The sequence below is a fragment of the Stenella coeruleoalba genome, assembly GCF_951394435.1.
Source record: "Stenella coeruleoalba genome assembly, chromosome: 4".
In the NCBI taxonomy this organism is placed as follows: Eukaryota; Metazoa; Chordata; class Mammalia; order Artiodactyla; family Delphinidae; genus Stenella; species Stenella coeruleoalba.
Genome location: NC_137149.1, coordinates 130,891,608 through 130,905,397, shown reverse-complemented (window position 1 = coordinate 130,905,397; position 13,790 = coordinate 130,891,608). Strand labels below are relative to the sequence as shown.

The 13,790-nt window shown below is 37.4% G+C and overlaps 1 protein-coding gene and 1 long non-coding RNA gene across 15 annotated transcripts in view; one reads left to right on the top strand and one right to left on the bottom strand.

The window, feature by feature from the left end:
- LOC307186159 overlaps positions 1-13,790 on the bottom strand; it is a 141,750-nt gene that overhangs the window by 22,530 nt on the left and 105,430 nt on the right. The window lies entirely within an intron of this gene.
- BANK1 (B cell scaffold protein with ankyrin repeats 1) overlaps positions 1-13,790 on the top strand; it is a 417,427-nt gene that overhangs the window by 396,725 nt on the left and 6,912 nt on the right. For all 12 annotated transcript variants that reach the window (XM_079920999.1, XM_079920998.1, XM_079920995.1 and 9 more), the window contains one exon: positions 3,524-3,587. In XM_079920999.1, coding sequence (XP_079777125.1) covers positions 3,524-3,587 — 64 coding nt within the window. The remainder of the gene's footprint in view (positions 1-3,523; positions 3,588-13,790) is intronic.

Sequence of the window (13,790 nt, the reverse complement as noted above, 5' to 3'; positions counted from 1 at the left end):
TGTCTTATTTAAACATAATTTACATCCTAGGTGGTTCTAAGAGGAGAATGAAAACAAAATATACTCTGTGTAATATAATATACACCCCATGACATTCCTCAGTGAGGGTGCCAGGACCATATTCTAGCTATCCAGTAGGCCTTCCCACTCCCAAAATGTTTTACCAGTTTTTTTTCTTCTCATCATATAAAACCCCAGTACCTTAAAAGCCAGTTCTCAGGCAGCTGTTTGACAAACACATTTCATTAGCTACATTAGGCCTAAGTATAAATAATCATTAATAGCATAATATGCTACCTTTCCCAAGGATCATTTTTATTTAAAAATAATGCTTAAGAAAACATTTTTAAACAACAGGGAAATGAATCACAATGGTGATTCAAGCAATATGGCATATAAACAGGATATAGTTTAGGCAAGGGACTTTTCCATTACATCTGAGGTCACAAGCCTTGTCAGAAATCACCTGTCTCTATGGATAGCTCTTGTTGTGGTTAGGTGACTGGACCTGGTCAAGATTTTGCAGTGTTAAGCAAGGGCAGTTCTTTTGCCAAACAAATGCTAAGAGTGCTGATTGTAGAGTTCTGTAATGGATTGTTGTTCATGGTCAGAACTATAGTATTGCTTTCAATCCACACCATTGCCATCACCATCAAGCATCCTTCTTATGCCGAAATGGGTTAAGATGTGCCTAAGTGCAGACTTACAAATCACTTTCCTAGCAATGCTAGAAAATAAGTTATATACGTTTTGTTAAGTCAGTTGTACTTCATCCTTCTTAGACCCTTCAATAATAAAGTTTACAATTTAAAGTGATCCAACCTAAATACCTTCTTGGTAAGGTTTCACTAGTTGCTTTATTAAACCCTTGGTTGTTTACATGTTATTTGTGTATTTATATTCAATACTGTTTCAGAAAGAATTTAAGGTGGTCTATACTCAACTACTCTGAGACCAATGTGGCTTATCTAATATATAGGGATAATGGGATAATGAATACAGTAAGCAAAACAAAACAAAACAAAATTTAACCTGTAAATACAAGAACAAACACTAAGATTACTTTCCATCAGAGTTCAAAGTTTGTGACTCTGACTGAGGACTTTGGGAGGAATCAGTCAGTTCTTTTCCATTTCTTTCCCAAATTTATTGAGATATCATTGACTTTGTCTAAATTTAAAGTGTATAACGGGTTGATGTGATATATTGCAAAATGATGACCACCATAGCATTAGCTAACACCTCCATGATGTCACAAAATTACCATTTTTGTGTGACAAGAACATATAATGCTAACTCTCTTAGCAACTGTCAAGTTGCTAAATATAATATATATATAATACAGTACTGTTAAATATAATCATCCTGCTGTACATTAGATCCCCAGCACCTTTTTATTTTATAACTGGAAGTTGGTACCCTTTGACCAACATCAACATCTCCCCATTTCATCCACTCCTCAGCCCCTGATAACCATCATTCAACTCTGTTTCTATGAATTTGGCTTTTTTAGAGTTCACATATGTGAGATCACACAGTATTTGTCTTTCTCTATATGACTTATTTCACTTAACATAATGCCCTCAAGGTCCATCCATGTTGCCACAAATGGTAGGATTTCCTTCTTTCTCCCTGCTGAATAATATTCCATTGTGTGTTTGTGTGTGTATACACACTCATATACACACACACATATATATATACATATATAACACATCTTTATCCATTTATCTGTTGATAGACACTTACATGGTTTCCATATCTTGGCTATTGCAGTGAACATGGAAATGCAGCTATTTCTTTGAAATCCTGATTTCATTTCCTTTGGATAAATACCCAGAAGTAGGATTGCTGACTCATATGGTGGTACTATTTTTAATGTTTTGAGGAACTTCCATACTTATTTTCATAATGGCTGTACCAATTTACATTTCCACCAACACTGCACAAGGCTTCCCTCTTCTCCATAACCTTATCTCTTACCTCGTGTCCTTTTGATGATAATCATTCTAACAGTTCTGAGGTAAGATGCTACTCTGGCTTTGATTTGCATTTCCCTGTTGATTAGTGATGTTGAGAATTTTTTCATGTATCTGTTGGCCATTTTTATGTCTTCTTCGAGAGATGTCTATTCAGTTCCTCTGCCCATTTTTTAATCAGATTATATGGGATGTTTTGCTACTGAGTTGTGTGAGTTCTTTATATATTTTGGATATTAACTCCTTCTCAGATACATGATTTGCAAATATTTTCCCTCAGTCCATAGTGTGCCTTTTCATTTTGTTGATTGTCTCTTTCGCCATGCAGAAGCTTTTTAGTCTGATGTAGTCCCAGTTGTTTATTTTTGCTTCTGGTGCATGTGCTTTTTCAGTCATATTCAAAACATCATTGCCAAGACCAATGTCAAAGAGCTTTTTCCCTGTGTTTTTTTAGTCAGTCCTTAACATAAGGGCCTGAACAAAAGTCAGAACAACAAAAAATGAATGTTCTCCCTGTTTTCCCAACACACACTCATCCCCATATACTTTTCAATATTACTCTTGTAGTTTACAAAAATGTTCATTTGTATCCTGAGAATGAATCTCTCAGAGGTAGCTGTGAAGTTATATTATTCTTGACAGAGTTATTATCCTAGGAAAATAGGAGAAAAAATGGCACAAATACAGAGTTAATAGTGGAAGAGTTTCTAGGATAATGAAGACCCATGTAGAATCCCTGGAGTCAAAGGTGAGATGGCTGAGAAAACCTTGCCTTTAGCTCTCCTCACTCCTGCTCACAATCAGTGAGTCCCTTGCTCACTTATAGGAAGGGATCTTTAAGGCAATGAAAACAACTCTAGGAAAAATGGTTTCTAGGCTTCAGGGGCAACCCTTAGGAAAAGTGCTACTCTAGATTCTCTTCTAAAAGCAGACATTTTGAATGTTAGCTTGCTTTACCTTTCAGTTAAATAGTGAATAGATGTTCAATGTAGAATATTTGGAAAGCAAAGAAAGGTCACAGGTGAGTTAAGAAGGGAATCCAGTTTGTGTATCATTTGCTACCATGTCCCTGGCTCTTAGAAGGAATTTCTAGTAAGGCATGTGCCCTGCAGAGGCTGGAGATCGGCTCAGACAGCAGCAGACCATCACTGTGTTGGACTCCTGCTTTTGGACACCAAATAGCCAATGTAGATGCCTCAGGTGTTCGATTGGGAAAACAGCTCCCAAAAGAATTAGGCTCTGGGTTTCTACCTGATTCTAACACTTATAACTGTGTGATTTGGGAAAGTTACTTAACCTCTCTGTAGCTCAGATTCCATATCTGTAAAATGAGATGATGATGTTTTTTATCCACTTCATGAAGTTGTGAGGATTAAGTAAAATAATACATGTAAAGTATCAAGGACGGTGATTGGGACATTGTAAGTACCAAATTAACACTAAGTAGTAGTGGTGGTACTGGTGATAGTAGTTAAAGTTTTCATCTTAATCCATGACAAATTTGTGAAATTTGACTTCTGTTTCCTGGTTGTTCCCTCATTAAGAAAAAACTACGCCAACTACGAGATTGCATTATTGGGAAAAGGCCAGAAGAAGAAAATGTCTACAGTAAGTAAAATTTGCCTGCTATTCAAAAATAATAGGGTGGAAAATGCAAGGACAGTGGAGTCAAACAGGCCGGAGTTCAAATCTATACTCTATCACTTCCCAGCTGCTTAAACTGGACAGTGTCTTAATCCTTGGTATTCAGGGTCCTTGTCTGCGAAACAGGAATGATTATACATGTATCTGGAAGTGGTTGTCCAAGTTAACAGATAAAATACTTTTCACCTTCTCTGGCCCATAATGGACCTTCAATACATGCTAATTACTTCCTTTCCTTTGATTTTATGTAAGTTGCAAATAAGATAATTCTGCTCCAGTTGTTTGGTGTTTTTCTGTTTTGTGTGTGTGTGTGTGTATGAGTCATTATATAGGGTATTAAATTATTAAGGAGTCACACTTTTTTTTTTAATAAGGTAGAATATTCTCAGTATAGTCAGTTCTCACAACTGTCCACATGTGGATCATTTTAAATTATAAATTTCGTGTTGCCTTGTCCTGAAGCTATCATGCTTCTTTGCAACGCAGATTCTCCTTGCTAATAATTAACAGTTGCTCCCTGGGGGGAAAAGCATTTATTTGAATGTTAACACAAACCAAACATTATTAAGACGGTAAATCTTCTCCAAAGATAAACAACACATTCCAAAATTGAAAATAAATTACGTTGTCACTCTCTGATCACTCTGTCCCCAAGTCCCTACCCCTGCACAAATAATTAAAAACTAACAACCACTATCAAAGCTTGAAAGCTTCCATCTCTTCCATTTTCAATAATATTGCATAGCTTTTAGCTAGTACTTCATGCTGAAATTCACCATGTTAAAATTCGTTTTCTTTTTTACATTATTGGGTTGTTATTTACTTTTCCATAGAGAATTCTTTAAGCTCTCTTAGAAATGTTTTCTAAAACAGAAATATACTTTCTAAAATAATTAGTCATAAACACAAGACTAATTTACAAATAACTGAGTTCTACAGACCTCCATTGTAATGTGGAATAAGAGAAAAATTTTAACACTGTGTAAAATTACAAACAATATAAATAATTTCACTAAGAAACATTAAGTAGTAGTAGTAGCTAATATTTATTAGCTATCTGCTATACACTTAATATTATCTTATTAACAACCCTTTGAGATAGGCATTAGTCCCAATTTATAAATAAGGAAACTGAGAATCTGAGAAACTAAGAAGCCCCTAAACACACAGATTAGAGACTACAACCTACGTCTATTGGAATCCAAAGTTAATACTCTTTTTTTTTTTTTTTTTTGCGGTATGCGGGCCTCCCACCACTGCGGCCTCTCCCGTTGCGGAGCACAGGCTCCGGACGCGCAGGCTCAGCGGCCATGGCTCACGGGCCCAGCCGCTTCACGGCATGTGGGATCTTCCCGGACCAGGGCACAAACCTGCATCCCCTGCATCGGCAGGCGGACTCTCAACCACTGCGCCACCAGGGAAGCCCATTAATACTCTTAATCATTAGGAATTAACTAGTCCCCCTTCCAGCCAAAATGGAATAAGTAGTATCAGACAAATCCTCCCACTGTAAGAATACAAATACTGGGCAGAAAAATGAGGCAACTGATTTCAGGGAGTAGACAATAGGCAGCCTAAGACTATAATCTCAGAGAAAAACACAATGTATGAGATATCTCTCATGATTGCCCAGGAGACTGATTTTCTGGCTACAATCTCTGCAAAGCAAGCAAGCACTCCTGTCAAACTGAGGGGTGCAAAGATCAGAATTCATGGCAGCCAGAGCTGCTGGGATGTGTATGGTGGGTCACTGAAGAGGAGGTAGCTGCATAGAGAGGTAACCTCAGAGGGAGTGAGGGACTCCAAAAGTCTGTGGCTGAGAGATGAGCTGTACATGTGTAGGGCAAGACCACTCAAGGCATGCAAGATAACTGCTTTTAGCACTTTGAAGGCAGAACAGAGACACTGGAGATTGAGCAGAGCCAGGAAAAAGCCAAACTGAGGATGTTTGAGTTCTGCCCTGCCAGAGTGGAAAGGTCTCCTTAACACTTTGTTAAAACACCTGGCATCCTGCTGTGACACCCAAGAGGTATAATGAGTAAGGACTATGACTTAGAGTAAGACCTACTCTAGACATGCCCCAGCAAAGCTTAAAACCAAGCCCCTACAGGAGCCCCACAGAAGACAGAGTTTGTAGGCTTAGTCCTACTGAGAGCCTTAGAAAACACCTTGGGCTAACTATAGGTCAACACTGAAAAAAAGCAGAAAACCAAGCTTACCACAAGTTCATGCCAGTAATCAAACTGCCTGCTAAAATAAGAACCTACACTCATCGAAGGAATATTACAGAATACAGAATATACAACAGATTATCTTTAAAGTCCAGTGTTCAGGGCTTTTTTAAATAAAAGAAGAGGTATAAATAAAAAGAAAAATGTAATTCATAGAAAAGAAAGCCATCAATAAAAACTGAACCTGAGATGATCCTGTTATTGACCTTAGCAGACAGAACTTTAAATTATGAACATATTTAAATTAATGAAAAATATGGTTTTAAGGAGTATATAAATATGAAATCTCAGCAGGAAAATTGAAGCTATATAAAAGAACCAAATGGAAATTTGTAGAAATTAAAATTACAGTAAGAAAAATGAAAAATTTATCAGAAGAGCTTATCAGCAGATTGGATATAGCAAAAGTAAGAGTTAATGAATTTGAAGACAGATCAACAGAAATTATCCAATATAATGAACAGGGAGATAAAAAGACTTTAAAATGAATGGAGCCTAAGAGACATGTAGTACAATATAAGACAGTCTAGCATACATGTAATCAGAATCCCAGAGGAAAAAAGAATGAGTTTGGGCCAAAACATTTTAAAAGGAATAGTGGTCAAATACTTTCCAAATTTAATGTAAACTACCTCCATACTGTTCCAAGAACTTCAAAAAATTCCAATTAGCATAACTGTTAAGAAAACTACATCTGGGCAACTTGTAGTCAAACTACTTCAAGTCAAGATAAAGAGAAATTCTTGAAAGCAGCCAGAGAAAAAAGACACTTTACATATAGAGGGAAAAGTATAAGCATATTCCATATTCACTACATATTCACTAATTGCTTATCACAAACATGGAGGACTAAAGACAGTGCAGTAATATCTCTATAAAGTGCTAAGAGAAAAGCAAATGACCACTTAGAATTGTATATCCAGGGAAAATAACCTTCAAAAATTTGTTGAAATAGAGACATTTTCAGATAATCGAAATCAGAGAATTCATAGACAGCAAAACTGCAATGTAAGAAATGCTAAAGAATGTCATACAAGGTGAAGGGGATATTAACAAACAAAAACTCAGATCCACACTAAGGAATAAAGAACACTGAAAATTTTACCAAGCAGATAGAAATAAAATATTATGTTTTCTTTTTTCTCATAAATTATTTCAAAAACAACTGTTTAAAGCAAAATAGTAACACTTAAATTAGGGATTATAGCATATGAAGAAGGAAAAGATGTGAAAACAATTATGCAAATACAGAGGGTGCAGATAAGTGGAATTATATGGTTGCAAAATTTTTGTAACATGTAGTTCCAAGTATGGAATATAAAGAATCAGTTATAAAGAAGAGGAAAGATTAAGGTAAGAAAGATGAAGTGTCAAGTATAAGACATGAAGCATGAAGAAGTACACTATTGTCTCTAAATAGACTGTAAGTTAATGGTACATATCTTAGTTATAAAGTAGATAGATGATAGATAGATAGATAAAGAAACTAACAGAGGAAATATAATGTAACACTAAAGAGCTATTTGATTCGCCAAAAAGTAAAGCAGGAAAGTAGCAAAAACATAAACAAAATGGATTAGTAAATAACCAAGAACAAGATGTTAGTATTAAACTGAGTCATATCAATAATTGTGTTAAATGTAAATAGATTAAAAGTATCATTTAAAAGGTAGACATTTTCCAGCCTGATAAAAAAGTAATACCCAACTTTGTGCTATCTAAAGGCCATGCATTTTAAATCTAAGACACAGATAGGTTACAAGTAAAGATGGTAAAAGATCTACCATGCCAATAGTAAGCATAAGAAAGCTGGCATGGCTATATCAATACAAGACAAGATGAATTTCAATACAAAGAGTATTACAAGAGACAAAAGAGGAAATTACAAACTGACAAAAGGGCAGTTCACTAGGAAGATACAAAAATCCTAAATATTTGTGTACCTTAAACTGTGTATGTATTTATGAGTTTTCTCAAAACTCATGAAGCAAAATTTGATAGTGCTCAGAGATGTTTTCACCTATTTCTTAGTGATTGATACAACAAATAGAAAAAAATCAGTAACAATATAGAAGATCTAAACAACACTGTCAACAAACTTGACCTAATTGACTTTACAGAACAGGGCATCAAAAAAGAGTTGGAGATAAGGTGATGATGGAGCTAGGAAAATCCAAACATAGGATTTATATTTCCGGTTTGTAACATGGAAATCTACTGAGAAACAGTTCTAAATACATTAGAAAGTGAAGTTCTATTAAGAACGCTGCTTAAGAGAGCTCCAGAGACGGGCGCGAGCCATGGCTAAAAGTGCGGAGCCCAGAGACAGACATGAGACGCTAAGGCCCCTGCTGCCGCCACCAAGAAGCCTGTGTGCGAACACAGGTCACTATCCACACCGCCTTCCGGGGAGCCTGTGCAACCCGCCACTGCCAGGCTCCCGAGATCCAGGGACAACTCCCCCGGAAGAACGCACGGTGCGCCTCAGGCTAGCAACGTCACGCCGGCCTCTGCCGCCGCAGGCCCACCCCGCACTCCCCCCGACCTGAGTGAGCCAGAGCCTCCGAATCAGCGGCTCCTTTAACCCTGTCCTGTCTGAGCAAAGAACAGACGCCCTACGGCAACCTACACGCACAGGCGGGACCAAATCCAAAGCTGAGCCCCTGGGAGCTGTGAGAACAAAGAAATCTCTCCCAGAGAGATTTCTCACAGCTCTCCCAGAGAGATTTCTCTCTCTCCCAGAGATATTTCTCACAGCTCTCCCAGAGCTGTGAGAACAAAGAAATCTCTCCCAGCAGCCGCAGAAGCAGCGGATTAAAGCTCCACAATCAACTTGATGTACCCTGTATCTGTGGAATACATGAATAGACAACGAATCATCCCAAATTAAGGAGCAGTGTGGATGAAAGGCTCTTGGTGCAGCAGCCAGGAGTTAGTGCTGTGCCTCTGAGGTGGGAGAGCCAACTTCAGGACACTGGTCCACAAGAGGCCTCCCAGCTCCACATAACATCAAACGGCGAAAATCTCCCAGAGATCTCCATCTCAACACCAGCACCCAGCTTCACTCAACGACCAGCAAGCTACAGTGCTGGACATCCTATGCCAAACAACTAGCAAGACAGGAACACAACCCCACCCATTAGCAGAGAGGCTACCCAAAATCATAATAAGTCTACAGACACCCCAAAACACACCACCACATGTGGACCTGCCCACCAGAAAGACAAGATCCAGCCTCATCCACCAGAACACAGGCACTAGTCCCCTCCACCAGGAAGCTTGCACAACCCACTGAACCAACCTTAGCCACTGCAGACAGACACCAAAAACAACGGGAACTACGAAGCTGCAGCCTGCAAAAAGGAGACCCCAAACACAGTAAGATAAGCAAAATGAGAAGACAGAAAAACACACAGCAGATGAAGGAGCAAGATAAAAACCCACCAGACCTAACAAATGAAGAGGAAATAGGCAGTCTACCTGAAAAAGAATTCAGAATAATGATAGTAGAGATGATCCTAAATCTTGGAAATAGAATGGAAAAATGCAAGAATCAGTTAACAAGGACCTAGAAGAACTAAAGATGAAACAAACAATGATGAACAACACAATAAATGAAATGAAAAATACTCTAGATCGGATCAATAGCAGAATAACTGAGGCAGAAGAACGGATAAGTGACCTGGAAGATAAAATAGCGGAAATAACTACTGCAGAGCAGAATAAAGAAAAAAGAATGGAAAGAACTGAGGACAGTCTCAGAGACCTCTGAGACAACATTAAATGCACCAACATTCGAATTATAGGGGTCCCAGAAGAAGAAGAGAAAAAGAAAGGGACTGAGAAAATATTTGAAGAGATTATAGTTGAAAACTTCCCTAATATGGGAAAGGAAAGAGTTAATCAAGTCCAGGAAGCACGGAGAGTCCCATACAGGATAAATATAAAGAGAAATATGCCAAGACACATATTAATCAAACTGTCAAAAATTAAATACAAAGAAAACATATTAAAAGCAGCAAGGGAAAAACAACAAATAACACACAAGGGAATCCCCATAAGGTTAACAGCTGATCTTTCAGCAGAAACTCTGCAAGCCAGAAGGGAGTGGCAGGACATATTTGAAGTGATGAAAGGGAAAAACCTGCAACCAAGATTACTCTACCCAGCAAGGATCTCATTCAGATTTGATGGAGAAATTAAAACCTTTACAGACAAGCAAAAGCTGAGAGAGTTCAGCACCACCAAACCAGCTCTACAACAACTGCTAAAGGAACTTCTCTAGGCAAGAAACACAAAAGAAGGAAAAGACCTACAATAACGAACCCAAAACAATTAAGAAAATGGGAATGGGAACACACATATCGATAATTACCTTAAATGTAAATGGACTAAATGCTCCCACCAAAAGACACAGATTGGCTGAATGGATACAAAAACAAGACCCATATATTTGCTGTCTACAAGAGACCCACTTCAGACCTAGAGACACATACAGACTGAAAGTAAGGGGATGGAAAAAGGTATTTCATGCAAATGGAAATCAAAAGAAAGCTGGAGTAGCAATTCTCATATCAGACAAAATAGACTTTAAAACAAAGACTATTAGAAGAGACAAAGAAGGACACTACATAATGATCAAGGGATCGATCTAAGAAGAAGATATAACAATTATAAATATTTATGCACCCAACATAGGAGCACCTCAATACATAAGGCAAATACTGACAGCCATAAAAGGGGAAATCGACAGTAACACATTCATAGTAGGGGACTTTAACACCCCACTTTCACCAATGGACAGATCATCCAAAATGAAAATAAATAAGGAAACACAAGCTTTAAATGATACATTAAACAAGATGGACTTAATTGATATTTGTAGGACATTCCATCCAAAAACAACAGAATACACATTTTTCTCAAGTGCTCATGGAACATTCTCCAGGATAGATCATATCTTGGGTCACAAATCAAGCCTTGGTAAATTTAAGAAAATTGAAATTGTATCAAGTATCTTTTCAGACCACAACGCTATGAGACTAGATATCAATTAAAGGAAAAGATCTGTAAAAAATACAAACACATGGAGGCTAAACAATACACTACTTAATAACGAAGTGATCACTTAAGAAATCAAAGAGGAAATCAAAAAATACCTAGAAACAAATGACAATGGAGACACAACGACTCAAAATCAGTGGGATGCAGCAAAAGCAGTTCTAAGAGGGAAGTTTATAGCAATACAATCCTACCTTAAGAAACAGGAAACATCTCGAATAAACAACCTAACCTTGCACCTAAAGCAATTAGAGAAGGAAGAACAAAAAAACCCCAAAGTTAGCAGAAGGAAAGAAATCATAAAAATCAGATCAGAAATAAATGAAAAAGAAATGAAGGAAACGATAGCAAAGATCAATAAAACTAAAAGCTGGTTCTTTGAAAAGATAAACAAAATTGATAAACCATTAGCCAGACTCATCAAGAAAAAAAAGGGAGAAGACTCAAATCAATAGAATTAGAAATGAAAAAGGAGAAGTAACAACTGACACTGCAGGAATACAAAAGATCATGAGAGATTACTACAAGCAACTCTATGCCAATAAAATGGACAACCTGGAAGAAATGGACAAATTCTTAGAAAGGCACAACCTGCCAAGACTGAATCAGGAGGAAATAGAAAATATGAACAGACCAATCACAAGCACTGAAATTGAAACTGTGATTAAAAATCTTCCAACAAGCAAAAGGCCAGGACCAGATGGCTTCACAGGCGAATTCTATCAAACATTTAGAGAAGAGCTATAACCTATCCTTCTCAAACTCTTCCAAAATATAGCAGAGGGAGGAACACTCCCCAACTCATTCTACGAGGCCACCATCACCCTGATACCAAAACCAGACAAGGATGTCACAAAGAAAGAAAACTACAGGCCAATATCATTGATGAACATAGATGCAAAAATCCTCAACAAAATACTAGCAAACAGAATCCAACAGCACATTAAACGGATCATACACCATGATCAAGTGGGGTTTATTCCAGGAATGCAAGGATTCTTCAATATACGCAAATCAATCAACGTGATACACCATATTAACAAATTGAAGGAGAAAAACCATATGATCATCTCAATAGATGCAGAGAAAGCTTTTGACAAAATTCAACACCCATTTATGATAAAAACCCTGCAGAAAGTAGGCATAGAGGGAACTTTCCTCAACATAATAAAGGCCATATATGACAAACCCACAGCCAACATCGTCCTCAATGGTGAAAAACTGAAAGCATTTCCACTAAGATCAGGAACAAGACAAGGTTGCCCACTCTCACCACTCTTATTCAACATAGTTTTGGAAGTTTTAGCCACAGCAATCAGAAAAGAAAAGGAAATAAAAGGAATCCAAATCGGAAAAGAAGAAGTAAAGCTGTCACTCTTTGCAGATGACATGATACTATACATAGAGAATCCTAAAGATACTACCAGAAAAATACTAGAGCTAATCAATGAATTTGGTAAAGTAGCAGGATACAAAATTAATGCACAGAAATCTCTGGCATTCCTATACACTAAGGATGAAAAATCTGAAAGTGAAATTAATAAAACACTCCCATTTACCATTGCAACAAAAAGAATAAAATATCTAGGAATAAACCTACCTAAGGAGACAAAAGACCTGTATGCAGAAAATTATAAGACACTGATGAAAGAAATTAAAGATGATACAAATAGATGGAGAGATATACCATGTTCTTGGATTGGAAGAATCAACACTGTGAAAATGACTCTACTACCCAAAGCAATCTACAGATTCAATGCAATCCCTATCAAACTACCACTGGCATTTTTCACAGAACTAGAACAAAAAATTTCACAATTTGTATGGAAACACAAAAGACCCCGAATAGCCAAAGCAATCTTGAGAACGAAAAACGGAGCTGGAGGAATCAGGCTTCCTGACTTCAGACTATACTACAAAGCTACAGTAATCAAGACAGTATGGTACTGGCACAAAAACAGAAATATAGATCAATGGAGCAGGATAGAAAGCCCAGAGATAAACCCACGCACATATGGTCACCTTATCTTTGACAAAGGAGGCAGGAATGTACAGTGGAGAAAGGACAGCTTCTTCAATAAGTGGTGCTGGGAAAACTGGACAGGTACATGTAAAAGTATGAGATTAGATCACTCCCTAACACCATACACAAAAATAAGCTCAAAATGGATTAAAGACCTAAATGTAAGGCCAGAAACTATCAAACTCTTAGAGGAAAACATAGGCAGGACACTCTATGACATATATCACAGCAAGGTCCTTTTTGACCCATCTCCTAGAGACATGGAAATAAAAACAAAAGTAAACAAATGGGACCTAATGAAACTTCAAAGCTTTTGCGCAGCCAAAGAAACCATAAAGAAGACCAAAAGACAACCCTCAGAATGGGAGAAAATATTTGCAAATGAAGCAACTGACAAAGGATTAATCTCCAAAATTTATAAGCAGCTCATGCAGCTTAATAACAAGAAAACAAACAACCCAATCCAAAAATGGGCAGAAGACCTAAATAGACATTTCTCCAAAGAAGATATACAGATTGCCAACAAACACATGAAAGAATGCTCAACATCACTAATCATTAGAGAAATGCAAATCAAAACTACAATGACATATCATCTCACACCAGTCAGAATGGCCATCCTCAAAAAATCTAGAAACAATAAATGCTGGAGAGGGTGTGGAGAAAAGGGAACCCTCTTACACTGTTGGTGGGAATGTAAATTGATACAGCCACTATGGAGAACAGTATGGAGGTTCCTTAAAAAACTACAAATAGAACTACCATATGACCCAGCAATCCCACTACTGGGCATATACCCTGAGAAAACCATAATTCAAAAAGAGTCATGTACCAAAATGTTCATTGCAGCTC